The sequence below is a fragment of the Palaemon carinicauda genome, chromosome 29 (assembly GCF_036898095.1).
Source record: "Palaemon carinicauda isolate YSFRI2023 chromosome 29, ASM3689809v2, whole genome shotgun sequence".
In the NCBI taxonomy this organism is placed as follows: Eukaryota; Metazoa; Arthropoda; class Malacostraca; order Decapoda; family Palaemonidae; genus Palaemon; species Palaemon carinicauda.
Window position 1 is genome coordinate 74,495,645 of NC_090753.1, and position 20,072 is coordinate 74,515,716.

Consider the following 20,072-nt stretch of genomic DNA (forward strand, 5'->3'; position numbering starts at 1 on the left):
TCATATCTATTTCAGGATATATATTTTATTAATTTCGTGAAATCAACTGCATATCACTTCGAACCCAAGATACTTTCAAGAAATTTAAAATGGTCAATTGCCTGCTAGCTAAGTCTTTTCAACATGGCGATGTGGAATAGCGTAGTTTAGGCTCTAAGTTTCCTGACTGATAAATTTTTACGGCACAGAAAACGAATTTCTTTATCAAGAGCAGATACTATGCCAATTTTGAATATAACCTTAGAGAGAGAGAGAGAGAGAGAGAGAGAGAGAGAGAGAGAGAGAGAGAGAGAGAGAGAGAGAGAGACTTGCTCACTTGTAGAGGCACCACTGATTGTCCTCCAACCTATATCAATATCATTAAGAATTAATTGAAATATAAAGGATGTTTCAATATACGATATATGGTATCAAACATTCATACACACGATGGTATAGAATTCAATTATCTAATGAAATGTCAGCCATGAGTCTAATAGACCTATCCTAAACATTTATATGACTTCCTGACATAAAAAAAAACATGGCTGCTACTGGCTAATGCTTAACGATATCACACTTTCTCCAAAATCTTTAACTGGACAATGAGTCCGGTTAGTGCTTGGGTCGGTTACTATCACTATACAGTAATGTTAACCGATATTCTTAAGCTATTATGACCTCTGTTGAAATTCGCAAGAGTTTTTATGATTCTACCGACGCAATTGGTTACAATAGGCCTAAGATTGGGATTTCTGTTACTAAGCATAAGCCTACTGTCTGTAACAGTAATAAAAACATTTGCTAAACTTTTTCATAAAAAAGCATGAATTTCTTGGTTTATCGGGACCCCTTAACTAATCCATCAGAATTATAAGGTTTGGCACAATATATCTCCTTTCAGTTTGCATTCACAGGATCTAACAGCTTGACATCAATCACTTTCTTGATATCTACGGTGCTGGTTATGACATCATCCAAATATCCTCAAAGTTACCCAAACAGAAAGAAACATGACCTTAACTTCCATCGAGAGAGTTCCTACTATGACCCTGCCTGTCATTTTACAGTCAAAGTAGATTCCATTAAAATCTAAAAATCACTGTCCTCCATAATTTAAACTTATCCTGTCTCTCTTTCAATAGAATTTCTTTTTGAAAAGGTTACTTACGTCATTTGAAGACTGCTTATCAAGCACCACTCAGCATGCAAAGCTTTGACCTGGTGCAGGACCTACAAGATTTGTTTGTCATGGCAGATTCTTCCACTTACCAAGTGAGCCTTCCACACAACATGCAAGCCTTGCTAAAAAAAAAAAAAAAAAAAAAAACAATTACCAAGTCATTTTAATACTGATGGTCTATAAGGCATTTCATTCTGAAATTTGTTTTTGGGTACCAGATCCTAAAAGGATCAGGGTTAACTATTAAATACCATTATAGTGCTTACCTTCATCCTCAACAATATCACAGACCTTTTGAGGGTCCCTTTGAGAAGACTTCTCTATTGGACATGGCTACTTGAAGACTTTTATCTTTTAAAGGCAATCTGTCAGCCAAAGACTCAGCGTTATCAACATGCCGCATCGAGATTCTTAATCCGGTCCTTTCCAGGAAAAGCAAGGACCCAAGTTAAAGCATTATTCTTGAAAACAGTTATTTATATCATTTATATGTGGTGTTCTATTGGAAACATCCTTGCCTGGTAGTTTGCTGAATGGGGTCTTGAGACCTGCTCACGCTTGATAGTTTCATGTATTATCTGCATCCTGACAATCCTTGCGAGTTACGGGACCTATAGGTCTACCTGCCTAGTCATCAGTAGCCATTGCCCGGGCCTTGCTGGTCCTATCTTGGGTGGAGAGGACTTGCGTGCCGATTATATGTATATATGGTGTCTCTAGGGCATTGTTACTGCCCATTGCCTCTGCCATTCATAAGTGGTCTTGAAACCTTTAAACCACCACAAATATGAGTGCATTTAAATTCCTCATCTCTGGTCACCCCCAAAAGCTGTAGAGTTTTGGTTTGAAAAAAATATGAAATGGGTAATTTCTTGTATCAGAATTTTTAAGACTATTCAAGAAATTCATTCGTTACTGAAATTCAATCTTCAGAGAATACAGTACAGGTCATCATTTTCTCCACCTGCTTCAGAGATGTTTCACACATTCCATACATTCTCATGTTCTTGTGGTGGCCTCAAGGTGGGCATTTGCTTTCTATGCTTAAGCTTGAATTATTTTATCCACTGCAAAGCTTTCTGCTCTTTATTCATTATTTGTTTAGATTTCTTCCCAGCTAGCTGACCTACTTTAACTCAAACCAACTTGAATTCTAAGACATCTAACCTTAGAACAGTTCAGTACTCAACAAACTTTGCAAGTGAATGTCTGGACTTTAACTACTGTACTGTCCTGTTCTAATCAATAAAATAGAAACTCCCTCTTTACAAGTATGACTTCTTTGGCTGTGATGACGACATGCGATTTATACAGTATAGTATTCTATGCTCTTCACTTAACTCACTTAACAAGATATTAAATATCAGGCAATGGCAAGCAGCTCTTCTCTTCTATGAAAAAGTCATTCCAAAATCAAACCACTGTTCTCAAGTCTTGGGTAGTGACATAGCCTCTGTACCATTGTTTTCCACTGCCGTGGGTTAGAACTCGTTTGCTTGAGGGAACATTCAGGCGCACTATTCTGTTTCCTTATTTCCTTTCCTTACTGGGCTATTTTCCCTATTAGTACACTTGGGCTTATAGCATCCTGCTTTTCCAGCTAGGGTGGTAGCTTAGCTGTAATAATAATAAAAATAGTATCAATAATAATCATAATAACAATAGTAATAATAATAATAATAATAATACTAATAATAATAATGTTTTTAATATACCGGTAATCTATAATTGAACAAAAGTACATTATATTAAAAAACAAAACTTCTAACAATAGGTGCTGTGGGTGAGAGATCTAAGGATCATGCCACACTTTATCCTAAATGTGTATCTGGTTGTCTGGTTTGAACCAAAGTCCAAAGCAATAGTTTGTATTCACAAAAAAATAAAAATTCAAACAAAGTATATTTAGGGTAAATTCTTTCTGATCAGTGCTGTAATGTTAACATACCTAAGAGCATATGACTTCAATTCAGAATATCCTACTCAAGTTATTTGATAAACTGTCATCATCATCATCATCTCCTCCTACACCTATTGACGTAAAGGGCCTCGGTTAGATTTCGCCAGTCGTCTTTATCTTAGGCTTTTAAATCAATACTTCTCCATTCATCCTTTCCTACTTCACACTTCATAGTCCTCAGCCCCATAGGCCTGGGTCTTTCAACTCTTCTAGTGCCTGTGGCGCCCAGTTGAAAGTTTGGTGAACTAATCTCTCATGGGGAGCGCGAAGAGCATGCCCAAACCATCTCCATCTACCCCTCACCATGATCTCATCCACATATAGCACTTGAGTAATCTCTCATTGTTTTATTTCTAAGCCTGTTGAAAAACTGTAGGGATGCAAAATCTTGTAAACTTCTAAAAATATGGTACAAACTATTTCTCTTGAATATTGATGTAAATAGAAGCTACAGCAAATGTCAACTGATTTGCTCATTCCATATAAGTTGATGTTATAGACTCACAAATATGAATTGGGTTAAAAAATGTGGTTCACAATTTTGAGGATGAATTTCCCAAAAACTCAAACCATAATAACATCTATAAATGAGGCATAATGGAACTGAATACAGATGTTATTTACACTAGATTTTCTCCTACTCACTTCAAAATAATGTAACCCGTGATGGCATGCAATGTTCCTCCAATAAATGAGCAAAATCATCAAGGTAAGATAAAGACTTTGGCAAGAGCACAAACTTGACCAAGGTTTCCAATTTCAGATGGCAAAAGGAAACACCAGCCTCACCGCATGTGACAGCCTAGAGTCATTTAAGTAAGCATCCTGGCAGTTGCCTCTATGCCTATTCACAATGCATGTTTCACCATCAGGGAAGCAAATGAGGCCTGTGTCTCAAGATATTAGACTAATTCTAGAATCACACTAGTTATTTCTTGCTCTAGGTTTTCGTCAACCTCCAGATGATGCTCGCGAGTGAAAGTGTTGTAGACTTACACTATGATCTCACCGTTCGAGGAGCAAATAGGAAAAAGTGTAAATAAAACCGATCAGCTGACATCGTCATGGAACCCAGAAATGTTCTAGTAGAATATTACATGAATTGAAGAACTCTACAACTACCATAGGTTAAACAAAGTAGATTTCTTTTATCTCTTAAGGATTGTTAGACCCACGATTGCCAAGCAAGAGCACATCCTATTTATGGCAGCCATCTCTTTTGTTTAGATCTGAAGTCAGCTTGCGGTTTGTGCTAGCTGCTTCCCGTCTAGTCGGGAAGACAATAGCTTTAGCAATCAGCTCCTGGAAACCCATTTTCGGCAGCAACGGCTTGCTGCTGGCAAAAAAATGCCTAGTGTGATTCCAGCTGTTCGCTCTCTCGCTTGGTTTAGCCCCTAAGTTGAAATGGTAGCCCAAGGTGTGGCACTTTGATCCATTGCGTATCTGTTGAGTTGCAAGTGGTGATCAATGCCAACTTACAATGACGTTAGTGCTTGCTTACTCATATATTCAGAATTTCCACTTAGTTAATTACTATACAGTATAATGTTATATATATTGGATTAATGAAACAAACATTACTTGAGCATCAACTTACACATTTATTGTGCCTTTGATAAATTTGTTCAAAACTCTGTAATCCAGAGTACATTATCATAGCCTTAGAATAAAATACTTTTCAACAACAAGCAATCTCAGAACATAAAGCATAATAAATATAAAATAATAATTATTGTTGTTTTACAAACACAGATTATTTCTACACAAGTGCCTTTCTTTGCCGAGCTCAAAACATTCACCAATGCCAAATTCAAGTCGCCATATTGAAAGTGGTATCTAGTAGGAAAGTTAATAAGTGTGTTACATGAAAACTTAACTCTTACCATTGCAAAGAGAAGAAAACTTGAAGGAATAAGGTATTAAATTTCCCGGGTTACTTTAGAAATCAAGAATAAAATGAATAACTTGAATTCCATGGCTGGTATTAAAGACTTTAAGATTGTAGTTTGAAGAGTGATGAGAAATGAACAAAGTGGAAATGCAGTCTAGTTCTGGAAGGGTATGTATGAACAAATATTTAGTATTCTACCTTCTTTGGGGATATGTTCGATAACAGTTCACAAGCAAAGACCCTTATTGTTTCAAAAGATGAATCATCTGATTGTGAGACAGGGCCTGCTGTCTCAAAACAAAAGAATATAATATAAAAGGAAAAGGGAAAATTCTTTTGTATCCAATCAGACGGCATATTTACTGCCTGATAATTAGTTCATTTATCTAGTCAGTAATGATCTTGTCATTAGTAAAAATGAAATCTGTTATAGTCATAGTTGTGTTTTCTATCTATGAAATCCTTCCCATGTAGCATGATTATAGATTCCAGTGATGTTCTTCAACTTAAGCCTGTCCTCTAACAAGGTCAAAGAATCTTGCTATGGCACATCTATAGGAAAATGGGCACAGTTATCGTAAAGTTTCTAGTCAACAAGGGGCCCTCCTTATCAATAGTAAAGTCATCTAACAAGAATGCTCCTCCATACCTTGAAGAAATCATCAATCGTACAGATATTGTGAATGGCTACAAAAGGCAGCATTTTCACTATAATATGGCAAACGGATACCTGTCACTAGAAATTTTATAAGCATTGATTTATCAGTCACAGGGCACTGGAGTCACTTATAGGAGTACTCAGGTACAGAAAGGAGAAATGTGTTGCCTCTACAGAGATTGTCAGATATGCTTCACTCTTGCAAACACTTGCAATACGGCAGCCTGAACGTTGGGCTTGGTTTCAGAAGTCAAGACCTATGATGATGAAAGGCACTTGCATAAGCCAATGGTTTAAACTTCATATGACCATATCCTACTGTAAGTACATCGTAATTCTCAATGCCTGTACAATAATGCAATTAACGTAAAAGTATAGCAAACTCTCTGTCCAAAGAAATTTCCTTCAGAAGATACACTAACTAGGATCGTCTATTCTATACCAATGCAGTGTCAACAATATACTGTATTTTTTTTTATAATAAAATAACCACTACAAATATCTTGTTATTTATGAAATATACATAAATTAAAAATAATTTCATACATTTTTTACATCAAGTATAAACTTCAGCATTTAAACTTTAGTAAAGCAGTACACATCTATAACCATTTTATCTGAATAATTTTCACCAACATCAAGGTACAATACATTTCTAGTATTTATTTACATGAAGTTTGGTATGATAATCCTGGAATTGTACATCCAAACAACTAGTTCATTGAAAAGAAAACGTCCAGAGAGACTGAAAAAACTACAGGACCTCTCATAGCAACAACCTCAAATATGCAGTGGACCTAAATAAAATATCTTAATACTTTTTCAGAAAATGTTCTGTTTCTATGGGTCATTAGTGAAATTTTCAAAATTGTGAAACAAAAGAACTGTATTAGCAAGTACCACAATTTACACGAGCATTCTAAACTCGTTAGTTTATCTTCCGTCCGATGCATCGGGATTCAAAATATGCAGAGGAAAGGGATGCAAAGTACTTTGCTTTCTATACAGGGACTTGACCCTACATACCCCAGTCTTATGAGTACTGTACTTCGCTCTGACAATCTGATCAATCTTTAATAACCTATAAACATGTGACACTTTTATTGCGTTGCCACATACTTCACTACAACGCACACGGAACTGCCTTGCATCTGCAGTGGTGACAAAATATTTATTGATACTATGTACAGATATATTCACGAGCATAATGCCCTTCTAGTCGAAGACAAATACTGACCTCCATTAAAAAAATGTAGTCTCTCTCTTCTTAGTTAAGTACAGACAGCTAAAATAAAGAATTAAAAATTATTTAACATTCTATCTAGCCTGATGTATACTTTATGATAAAGACAAGGATGATGGTGCAAGGACTTCTGAATAATTCTGAGGCCAGAGAGATGAAATCTACGCAAAGGAGAAAGCAAAGTTGTTTGAAAGAGATAAAACAACCTATATATGATCTAATCCAGTTATCACAGGCTTGTAAGTGTGGTTACATTTGGCTTCCACAGATTAGTATAGACTGTAACTAATACGTGAGACGCTAACTACACAAAGGAATAATTCAGTACAGACCTATAACAATCTAGTTAACTAGTTAACCAATCATTGCTATAATAAATATACATGTTTTAAAGCACTGGTTAAAAACAGGTGAAACACTTTTAGTCCTTTAAGAAATATTGATCACATAAGAAATATCTGCAACATTCTCACTTCTAATTCTCAAAAGGAATGTGTAGATTGACGTTACAATTACATTTAACATCCGCCAGATCACTGCCTATCATATTTCTATTAAAACAGTCAGAAACTATATTTGCATTCTTTCAATAGCGTCCTTTTCCCTCCTTATAAGATGCCCTTTACATTTCATAAGTTTTCTTACATTTATACCTGTAGGCCAGATGCATTTGTTTCTCTCTAGGACAGTGATTATAATGTATCTTTTATGTAACCATACTGTGGTTATTTTCAATAAGGAGCAAAGATATCACTAGACTTTTGGGTTTTTTTTTTTTCAACCTAACTTTCTGTTCTCCAGAATAGATTAAATTATGTAAGATACTGCATGAAATTTCAGAGAATTGAATCTGTTCAGCTAAATTGAATGTCACTAGGGATCTTTTTAAGTAGATTTGTTCAAAACATAAATTTATACACAAGATCTATTACATCATAAACATGATTTATGAACAGATTTTGATACATTTTCTTCATCAGTCAATTTCTTGGCAGAAGCTATGAAGGTGAACAAAATTATCACAGATAAATACAAGGATATATTAAACCATAAAATTATTTCATATCCAGAAAGGACAAATTGAAAGATGTTCTAGAGAATCTTTCCTGTTTTTCCAACACCTGTCAAAACTCGTAACTTTGGTGTGCGAAGGAAAAGATTGGCTTGGCTTTGAGAACACAACCTTCACTGAATAATACATTATGAAACTTAATACATTCATCCAACTGTCATTTTGAAAATTATCTAAAACCTTACTAATGTGAAAAAATGTGAATAACACTTTTAGTTGGTGAATTAAAATGACATAGCATTAATCAAATACTGTGCTTGAAAACACTTCACCACAGTCAACCTCACGTGTAGAAATCAAGGCATGATACAATCTGGCAACTGGAATATCAAAACATTTTAGCTTTTACTATAAAATACTGTCATCAATTAGGATCCTCTTGAACTACTGTATGTTCCCTTATCAGCATCAATGACCTAAGATGTCAGGATGCCATAAAACTCTAAATCAATCAATCAATCAATCAATACTGTCTGTTCCCTTAAATCCTTGTTAAGGATTCAATAATAAGTAATCTTCATCAGAAATGATAATACAAACTAATATTACTGCCAGTACATATCCATTTTAAAATTCGATGTATCATAACTGTACGCCAAAGATTTTCAGTTCGACTGAAATGCTACGATGTTTTCGCTGCATTGTTTTTTCTGAAATCGAAGACCAGGGCGCAGTGGCTCACAAACTTTACAGAAAAAGAAAATGTCAATAAAAACAGGATTCAATTTTAGTATTCACAATACAATATGACTCTACACACACTTAACACTAACACTTCATCTCAAGAATATTATTATATACATTATTTATGTACAATGGAAAAAATTTACACTTCCTTATGCTCTGTTTCACTGTATAAACAACATTCATATATATATAGTATGAAATACAGCTTGGATTAAACGGACCACATTGTGAGAACATTGCACGGGACAACTATTCATATGTATTAACCAGTAATACAGAGAAATAATTGAAATATATACTGTATTGTAAAAGTGAAATGTGAAGTGAAATCATCTTTGAATTTTCTTCAAAAAATACTCTTTACATCCGAGGAGGAAACAAAAAAGACAAAATCAGTTAATGCAAAGTAATCTCTTGATACTTTTGTCCCCAATAGAGCTAATTAACAAACAGCCCGAATACAGAAACTTCTCAACTTACAAACTTAATAGGTTCCAGGAAGCTCTTTGCAAGTCAATTTTTTCTAAATTTTGGCCTAGGGTAGGCTTCACCACACTCGCGTACCTATAATTTTCAGCTGCGAAAGTCAGCAAATAGTCACTTTTTATATTGCAAATGTCATCCTGCTTACTACATTAAATTATATAATACTGTTTTATGACAATATTTTATCATGAACTTTTGATACAGTATCCGAGATTTATGATTTCCGTTGGATTTGTGTTTGTATCGCCATAGGTTTTCAAGTTGAGGAGCTTCTGTATCTCTAAAAGGCCATAATTTGTACAGTAAGACTATACATTTGAAGGTCATCAAGTATGCACTGAAAAAGTTGGTCTATCTATTGCTGCTTCTGCTGCAATAGATAGCAGTAACATATTTAATACTAAATGATGTCTTCTAAAATACAACTCTTACCTGTATTTTCTAAACATACCTTTCAAACAATTTTAACCCTTTTACCCCCAGGCTATTTGGAACTTTCCAACCCTTAATCCCCAAGAGGTTATTTTTTTTCAAGCACATTTTGCAATATATTTTTTTTAAACTGCTCTAACAGCCTTAATTTTCATCATAGAGAGGTCAGGTTGGTCTCATTCTCTTGGAAATTGCCCGAAGTTTCTCATAAAATTATCAAAAATATGCAAAAAAAATTGTAAATAGCAGTTTTTTGCAAGGACGTACCGGTACGTCCATGGGGGTAAAGGGATGAGTTTTGTGAAATGTACCAGTACAGTACGTCCTTTGGGGGTAAAAGGGTTAATCTAAAAAGAACTTCTCCGATTTTTTTTCATTAGGATATCATGCAAGTAATGCACAGCACTCAATGCAAAATATGGCATCTAAATCAGTCTTCACTCAACCTACAATAATCAAGAGCAATGCAAATGTTATTTCTTTCGAGCTGTGACTTCAGTATAACCCGTCTTACACTTGGAATACAATACTTGTAATAAAACACATCACAGATTCAGCATTTTATAATACACTGCAAGCAAAATAACTTATTAATATTTTAGAGGGGCACAATATAAGGCAATTGCAATCATGCAGCTTCGTCATGCTTCGTAAAAACAACTTTATTTCCGCTGGATAATGAACAATACAACCTGAGTTTAAGCTTATACACAATGGTGGAACTTAACTGCAAGGAGAAAACTGAGAAGTATAAGAAATATTAGGAAGTTGGAGAACAAACAATGCAAAATAAGACTGGCTTTCTTGGCAATCGTTTGGGATACCTGGCTCAGCCGTAAAGGGATAAGCTCCCAATGCCACTTTGTGCAAACATTAAAAAGCATCGACATAATGGATGAACACTGGGTGAAAAAGCGGCGCATACCATTAAGGATTAAAGCTACTGAGGTATCCGAAGGCAAAGAATAATTCTAGTTTGAAACATATCCAATGGAAAACTCCAAATGTTTAAAAAGCAAAATAATTTCTTAAAGTAACCCTTATCTTATTAGTCTTGTGCAATACAGTACAGTACCATGAAAAGCTAGAGTAAAAAGTACAGTTAAGAATGCACAACTAAATATTTTCAGTAATTTATTTTTGTCTAAAAGACAACACCGAATATCCGTTAGATAAAACTCTGTAACTCCTATTGACAACTAAGCATTTCTACCAATCCCTGCGATGATCCTACTTTCTTAAAAAAAAAAAAAAAGCTACTTCAACATTACTGACAAGGAGACAAATCCTGCCGTTTCATTCCAAACTAACAGAAAATTTTGGTGATATGACTTTCCACCAGTCTATTTCTGGAAAACTTCTTGGCTAATTTTTTATCAATTCTTTGGAATTGGGAAATCTTCACATGGTCGACCAAGTAAAACTCTGCTCACATTATAAGATGTTTGAACAATTTCTTTACTTGGTATTTGTAACTGCGAACTGTATACCTAAAAGTATAGATATGATCCTCATGTTATATCTTGATTACTTTATACTGCTAAACATCATCTTAATCTCCAATTGATACACATGACTTTGGTTTCTAGAGGATTCACACAGTTGAAAATTAAATATGAAATAAAAAATCACATATATATCTGAGATTCTTACACCAATATTTCTGGGATATTATCTTTGCTTATGTTGCAAAATCTCCCATAGATACACATGACTTTGGTTTCTAGAGGATTCACACAGTTGAAAATTAAATACGACATAAAAAAATCACATATATATCTGAGATTCTTACACCAATATTTCTGGGATATTATCTTTGCTTATGTTGCAAAGAAGTTACAGGGTTTTTCACATACAAACACCTAGCATTTTTTCCCATAATATTTTCCCTAATATGTTTAAAACCTCAAGGAAAATCCTGATATGGTGCTGATTTTGTCACTGTTGATTGAATGGTCCTTATTTTTGGATATGTTGCCTTTGTCCACTACAAAAATTCCAAAATTTCATTTTAATAGTCCAGCAATCATTGCGTATACTTCCTCCATATAAAGTATGTCAGGTAAGTTCGTCTAAAGCTATAGAATGATAACTCTTCACAAAAATTCTATCATCTATATACATTGAAAGGTAAAATTTAGCTTAAATACACAGAATATTGTATTCAATCTCATGAGACAGATGTATGAAGGAAGATTTAACACGATGCAAGTTACTTTGATTATAAAGCCAACAGTTGGTCACTACCACAGAAAATTTTATAGTTTTCAAGAGAGATGGATGTAGAAAACTCAAATATAACCTAAGTTGAGATCAGTGTACTCTTTTATATCAATTGGAAATCTTGAAGGGACCTGAAGAAAAAAGGGAAACTATTATGGTGGTAATTTATCAAGTCAGATTTTGAAATGAAAAAAATTCAGCTAAGATTTGTGTCGAAGCTTAAAAAACAGTGTGAACATATAAACACTACAGTACTTTTTTTGCGTTGTCTAATACGGTTAAAACCAAACAAGTGACATGACGTACAATTCTGCCAGTAAATTTGACACTTTTTTATTTTATGCTTCAATGACAAAAACATTTCACGTCTTAAGAGATAACGAAAGGAGGAGATCAAAGGATACTTGCAGTGCCATTCCTTTGGTACTTATTGCGAAGCCTGGTTAGTGTGGAGGACGACTCACTGCTGAGGGTGGAATGGGTGTAAGTGAGGGGGCGGTTTGCAAAACGCCGCTTCAGGGAGGTGATGGGGCGGGTTTCGTCCTCCCTCCACCTCCTCCAGTTGTGGTGCTCGATAGGATCCTGAGGGCCCCAGTCACCCCATTCTCTCGAGGATTGTAAAGAGGACGCCACTTTCTATTTGGTAGATGAGTAATTACAGATATAAGAAGTCACTGTCTGTATAGTCTTTTGAATCTAATCATAAAAAATTAAATGCTATTTACGGTTGCCAAATTTTAAACAAATATATTTTCCTTATTGTACAATAAACTAAATATTTTTTATATTTCTAGTCATTACTTTGATAAAAGAATTAATCACTTCTATAAATGCCCCGAGCTTCACATTGCTTCCTCCTCAAAACTAGCTGAATGTTGGTGTTTATCCCAAAATCCAAGATTTCCAATTTCTTTCACTGTAGTAGGAATGCAAAGCCTGTTGTTCTCTTGAATGAGAATCTAGTCAACATAATGGATAGGTGTTTCCCTTCTTGTGTGTTATCCCTTTTACCCCCAGGCTCTTTGGAAATTTCCAACCCTTAATCCCCAGGGGGTTATTTTTTTCCCAGCACATTTTGTAGTACAGGGTATATTATTTTTAAATTGCTCTAACACCTTAATTTTTGTCATAGAGAGGTCAGGTTGGTCTCATTCTCTTGGAAAATGCCTGAATTTTCTCAAAAAAATTTCAAAAATATGAAAAAATAAAATTTTATAGCATTTTTTTGCAAGGACGTACCGGTATGTCCATGGGGGTAAAGGGATGGGTTTTGTGAAACGTACCAGTACGTCCTTTGGGGGTAAAAGGGTTAACATATCGAATGAAGGACAAACCCAGATTCAATGATGATTGTAGACTCGCTTGTTTGGAGAAATAGGAGGCCAATCATTTTTGGAAGGGTAACAGATCAGATTTGACTTGGAATAACTACAGTATACTCAGCTAAGAGCGTTTGCTCAGAGTTTATGCTTCAACTGAAAATTAATAAAACTTCGTATTCTATAAAAGCTGCTCCTATACATTTCTTCATATGTTGCTAAGCCTAGGGAACACCTGTGTTCCTCTATACCAGTGGTTCCCAACATCTATCACTTGAGGAACCCCTGAGATAATTTTTCTCATCCCAAGGCATCCCAGTAAATAACTACTGTATACTGTATATATATATATATATATATATATATATATATATATATATATATATATATATATATATATATATATATATACATATATATATATGCATATATATATATGTTGAGAGAATGGAAAATGGCTGTCTGCTAAAGAAGGTGATGAATGCAAGAGTTGATGGGAGAAGTACAGGAGGAAGGCCAAGGTTTGGGTGGATGGATGGTGTGAAGAAAGCTCTGGGTGATAGGAGGATAGATGTGAGAGAGGCAAGAGAGCGTGCTAGAAATAGGAATGAATGGCGAGCGATTGTGACGCAGTTCCGGTAGGCCCTGCTGCTTCCTCCGGTGCCTTAGATGACCGCGGAGGTAGCAGCAGTAGGGGACTCAGCAGTATGAAGCTTCATCTGTGGTGGAAATGTGGGAGGTTGGGCTGTGGCACCCTAGCAGTACCAGCTGAACTCGGCTGAGTCCCTGGTTAGGCTGGAGGAACGTAGAGAGTAGAGGTCCCCTTTTTTGTTTTGTTTCTTGTTGTTGTCGGCTACCCCCCAAAAATTGGGGGAAGTGCCTTTGGTATATGTATGTATGTATATGCACACAGCCACTTTCCTTCTGATTCTCTTCATCAATTGAATGCTTCCTCTTTAAATATTTCAACATCCCAGCCTTTCATAATCACTAAAGGTCAGTTGAAAGAACAATTGTTGCTCACTCTATTCAAGGCATACTGACTGAGAAATGAAAATGGGACTATAGAAGTTCTACAGCTCATAACACATATGAAATCCGCTGAACAGCAAAATACCGTACGAGTAGGCTCTATGACTCATGCCACCTCGAAACCTCATTACTTGCCTGCTGTTTTAAATAATTTCATTGTCACATGTAATACCTACCTTTAGCAAAATTAAAGAAAAAAATCTTGCACAATGTTACAATAAAAAAAGTTTAGGCCTACGATTTCTCATGGTAAGGTAAGAAAAAAAATGCTATATAAATAAAAAAATAATGAAGACATAAATTCTTACGGAATCCCTTGCGATAGTTCGTGGAACCCTAAGGTTTCGCGGAACCCCGGTTGGGGATGGCTGCTATAAATTGTATATAGAATGGTTTCAGACGTGAAGAGGCACACTACTGTAATTACACCTCTTATGAGTTCCAATTTAGATCAAAATTGGTGGGGAGGACCAAACGTGGAAATGTTTGTAACATCCCTCAACAAGAAGATGGAGATCTTTTGCTTTCGGGTTCCTGACTCCCTGTTATTGAAGGTGGATGACCTGTTACAGGACAAATCAAATGTTGATTGGAATGCTTTTTGTCCATTCTCAGTGATTTGGGGACTGTCCACTGTGCTTCCAGGGAAAATGAATTTCTAGATCCTTTAGCTTGTCTATCTTAGGTTCCAAAAGGCATTCTACCAAAAAATTTGATCAGAGATTGTGGAATACTGAATGCTTTTTGATCGGTTCAAATCCAGGGATGTTTTGGTGATTGGGGCTAGTTTTGATGATATTGTTAAGTTACAATTTACTGTTTTCTCTACCCAAATCTCTACGTCCATGGTTAATAGCATTGCTCCGACATCTCTCGAGTAGAGTACTGTATTTACATAAAGGTGTATGGCAAGAGCACTTTGGCAAGCCAAATAATAATGCTTAGAAGGAATGATGGAAGAATGGGTAATGGTAGTGGTGGAGGAGGGGGGGGGGGGGGCAGTAGCTGTAGAGAACGGCACCTCGTAGAAACGGGGGATGTTGAGGAAGGAGAAGATTAATTGGTAAAGGACCTCTGGTAGTGGTTTCACACGCCCCAGTTATTATGCCGACACCCTATAAGGGTGAGTGAGCTGGGTATATTCCTAGCATTCCATGCAACTTTTTTCTCTGGTATATTTAGCAGAGAGCATGCTAGAAATAGGAATGAATGGCGAGCGATTGGGACGCAGTTCCGGTAGGCCCTGCTGCTTCCTCCGGTGCCTTAGATGACCGCGGAGGTAGCAGCAGTAGGGGATTCAGCATTATGAAGCTTCATCTGTGGTGGATAACGGGGGAGGGTGGGCTGTGGCACCCTAGCAGTACCAGCTGAACTCGGTTGAGTCCCTTGTTAGGCTGGGAGGAAAGTAGAGAGTAGAGGTCCCCTTTTTGTTTTGTTTCATTGTTGATGTCGGCTAACCCCCAAAATTGGGGGAAGTGCCTTGGTATATGTATGTATATTTAGCAGTATTTATACCTTAGAAATGGTGCTATAAGGAGCATTTCACTGGGCGACACAGGTCCCTCGCCCAGAAATAGATTTTTCCTTCGTCAAAATCTCTTTTCTAGTCTTGAAGTCAAAACATATACAACAGTCTTTTGACATCACTAGCCAGTGAGATGGCAAGGAGGGAATGGTATGAACATGAGGTGAGTATAGAAAATTATCAAAACCATTTGGGATTACCAAAGATTTTTCAATATAAAATAGCATTTTTTCTTATCAAACAATCCAATTTAATCTACTAATATATTTCCTTTGAAATGCCACAGACACTAACTTTTATGTTAAATATTTTTAGCTCAAATTCCAATGTATATTTCTCTTATTCATTTTCTTGGAAGTAAAGTACAGCAAGTCCCCCCTTCATATGAATGAGCACATTCCAAAAGTGAGTTCTCAAGCCCAACAAGATTACCTTAAAAAGAGATATTCAATTTTAATTCTGGTTTCCCTTAACTACAATACAATTATCTATTAAACACAGGTTCTTACCTTTGAAAGTTACCCAGTTAAAAAAAAAAATTGTGGGGGGATTTACTGATTCCTGAAAAGGTAACGAACAAGAAATCATGCAGTAATCACACTGCATTATACTTACATCCATAACACCATAGGCTAACTGTGACTTGACAACATATATGGCAGTGATGGGAACTGGCAGTAAAACTAACGCTCTCAGCCCCCATATCAAGGCGGTTCTCCATACAGGACCATCTGCAACAATGACCTCGGACCAATTTATAACACAGGCCCAGATGACAACACCCTGAAAGTGAAAAAAAGAGAATTTTGCTGATAATATTTGTTATTTCTAAACTAATTTGAAGTTCATACTGCTTCTCTGGAAGCTTGGTTATTGACGTTTAACACAAAAATTAAAAAAAAAAAAAATCACATTTTCTTCCCTTCTAAAGGACTCATGCTTCTAGTAAAATAATGAGACAATCTAGAGATTAATGGCAAGATTTAAAAGTGTGAATGCCAGAAGCTCTGTCTTTTCAGTCTAGAAGAAGAAACTATTCCCTATCCTCTTCAAACCACAAGTTAGTGGGGAGGAGGATTGGCAGGTATGTGAATATCAGGTGAGCATTCTCTTGTGCTCAGAACTTTGTTTTCTCAAATGTGGCCCTAATGTGTGTTGCTTAGTCCATGTTTTAAGAAGCCAGAGAATTTGAGATGGAAGGGAATTCCTAGAGCAAGGGATATGACGGTTTGTATTAAGACCGAGTACCTTATTCCTCATACGTACTGCTATGAATGTGAATGTCATGAGTTTAAGGTCATAAAAGTTTATGGCAAGTATAACGTCTGTGGTGGATAATGTGGGAGGGTGGGCTGTGGCACCCTAGCAGTACCAGCTGAACTCGGTTGAGTCCCTTGTTAGGCTGGAGGAACGTAGAGAGTAGAGGTCCCTTTTTTTTTTTTTTTTTTTCATTTGTTGATGTTGGCTACCCCCCAAAATTGGGGGAAGTGCCTTGGTATATGTATGTATGTACCTTATTCCTCATACGTACTGCTCTGAATGTGAATGTCATGAGTTTCAGGTCATAACATTTGTGGCAAGTATAACAACTGTTATTGGTAGTCCATCTATTGAAATCCATACTTAGATGATTTTAACTTTAAGATGATAGAAAGACCTCTGCCTGACAAGCTGTCAGACAGAGGTTTGAGACCAGCTCACGCTCAACAGTTTATTATAGTATCAGCAACTTTACTATCCTGGTGAGCTAGGGATAGTGGGATTGAGGGAGCCTATGCAAGGTAGGTTTCTGGGAGCTTAAAGGTCTACCTGCCGAGTCATCAGTAGCCATTGCCTGGCCCTTCTGGTCGTAGCTTGATGGAGAGGGGGCTTGAGCACTGATCATACGTAAATACCTGTATAGTCAGTCTCTGATTACCAAGGGTTAACCCTTTTACCCCCAGGCTATTTGGAAATTTCCAACCCTTAACCCCCAAGGGGTTATTTTTTTCCCAACACATTTTGCAGTATATTTTTTTTAAATTGCTCTAACAGCCTTAATTTTTGTCATAGAGAGGTCAGGTTAGTCTCATTCTCTTGGAAAATACCTGAAGTTTCTCAAAAAAAATTATCAAAAATATGAAAAAAAAAAAATTTATAGCATTTTTTTGCAAGGACGTACCGGTACGTCCATGGGGGTAAAGGGATGGCTTTTGTGAAACGTACCAGTACGTCCTTTGGGGGTAAAAGGGTTAAGAGCTTTGGATTTTGCTTCCGAATCAGTTTGTGAGCAAATTATTGTAAGTGAAGCTGATCACTAGTCTAGTAATTGCTTTGACCTGGTATAACAAGCAAAAGCCGGTTCTACAGTTGGGACGTCTGATCCTACCTTGGCTTCGTTAGTAATTAAGACTGAGCAGCCTGCCCCTAACGTTATATTTAAAATTTTAAGTATACTGGAGGGGCATTTTGATTGGTCTCTAGAATTTGAATTGGTCACAATTGTATTAAGATGCAGAACCTGTTGTTCTCTTGAATGAGAATCTGGTCAACAAAATTGATAGGTGTATCCCTTCACATGTGTTAACATATTTAGTGAAGGACAAACCCTTGTTCAATGATGACTGTAGACACTTTTTGGAGAAGCAGTAGGCTCATCATTTTTGGAAAGATAACAGATCAGATTTCACTTGGAATAACTTACTCAGCTAAGAGCTGTTGCTCAGAATTTATGTCTAAACTGAAAAGGAATAAAATTTAGCCATAAAAAAAATCTTTTCTGGTACAACCCATGAGTATAAGTAGCAGCCTCATCAAAACTGCACTCTTTTGTGACAACTTATCAGTTGCTCCCCTATATATCACCAAAAGAGGAGCAGCCAAAGCTTCACACTCCTTGCAACACTTAACTTAAATACCAATACTGTCCCTGACACGAGGCACAACAAAAGCTTTGAGCATGATTGCTCAGAAACCATTCCCTTGAACAATCTACGCATAAGGGTTGTGGTAGCTGGTACACTAACGTCCCTGACTGGTGAACGCCAGACTGGGGTTCGAGACCCGCTTAAACTCGTTAGTTCCTTTGGTCGCTGCAACCTTTCCATCTTTGTGAGCTAAGGATGGGGGGTTTGGGGGAGCCTATAGGTCTATCTGCTGAGTCATCAGCAGCCATTGCTTGGCCCTCTTTAGTCCTAGCTTGGGTGGAGAAGGGGCTTGGGTGCTGATCATATGTATATATGGTCAGTATCTAGGGCACTATCCTGCTTGATAGGGTAGTGTCACTGTCCCTTGCCTCTTCCATTCATGAGCAGCCTTTAAACCTTTAAAGTAGAAGCTAACAAATCCAGAAGAAGACATCTTTAAACACACTTAAAAATGTAACAATCTGGACGACAGAAAAGACAAAGAGCCTCTGGCACTTCAAAAATTTGCTTCTTGCCATTAAGTGGTAGATTGTTCATTACTGTAATAGAAGTATGAGCCTATTGGAAGGAAAGAAATAGGAATTTTTTTAATTTTGGATACATGTTGATAAAGCCGAACTTCCAGCGACGATGCAATATGAATATCAGAACTAAAAAAATGGGATAAATCAAGGTCTTCATTTAAAATTTTAAAAAATTCTTATAGTACTGTTTAAAATTATCTTTCTATGTTAAAATATTTTCTATAAGTTTTAATTAACAAGAAATTATCCATAAAAAAAATTATACTACATACAAGCAACAAGTTGTCCCAGTTGGAAAAAGGGAGAGTGATTATAAATAAGTTAATGGTGATATGTTATAAAACTAAATTGTAAGATTGAAATGAGCCACAAAAATAAACCAGTCTGTCAAACTATAAAATGAGAGTTTTGACAGATAAGACATATGCTTCCCCTAACAGAAGAATTTTTCTCATGTCAATTAATCCCTCTTTTCTAAAAAAAATAAAAACCAAAAGTTTATAAACTCAGTCACTCCAAAACGAGTCATGAAGCATTGGCAAAAATAACAGTTCTGTTTTATGATGAAGCATTGGCAAAAATAACAGTTCTGTTTTATGATGAAGCATTGGCAAAAATAACAGTTCTGTTTTATGATGAAGCATTGGCAAAAATAACAGTTCTGTTTTATGATGAAGCATTGGCAAAAATAACAGTTCTGTTTTATGATGAAGCATTGGCAAAAATAACAGTTCTGTTTTATGATGAAGCATTGGCAAAAATAACAGTTCTGTTTTATGATGAAGCATTGGCAAAAATAACAGTTCTGTTTTATGATGAAGCATTGGCAAAAATAACAGTTCTGTTTTATGATGAAGCATTGGCAAAAATAACAGTTCTGTTTTATGATGAAGCATTGGCAAAAATAACAGCTCTGTTTTATGATGAAGCATTGGCAAAAATAACAGTTCTG

General features: G+C 36.2%; 1 protein-coding gene across 1 annotated transcript in view; it reads right to left on the reverse strand.

Annotated features, from left to right (window-relative positions):
• Positions 1 to 4,699: 4,699 nt before the first annotated feature.
• LOC137622243 (sodium-dependent noradrenaline transporter-like) overlaps positions 4,700 to 20,072 on the reverse strand; it is a 73,685-nt gene continuing 58,312 nt past the window's right edge. The window contains exons 16-18 of the mRNA XM_068352748.1: positions 16,306 to 16,473; positions 12,223 to 12,450; positions 4,700 to 11,945 (exon numbers count right to left, since the gene is read on the reverse strand). Of these exons, the coding sequence (XP_068208849.1) occupies positions 11,883 to 11,945; positions 12,223 to 12,450; positions 16,306 to 16,473 (459 nt within the window). The 3' untranslated portion in view covers positions 4,700 to 11,882. The remainder of the gene's footprint in view (positions 11,946 to 12,222; positions 12,451 to 16,305; positions 16,474 to 20,072) is intronic.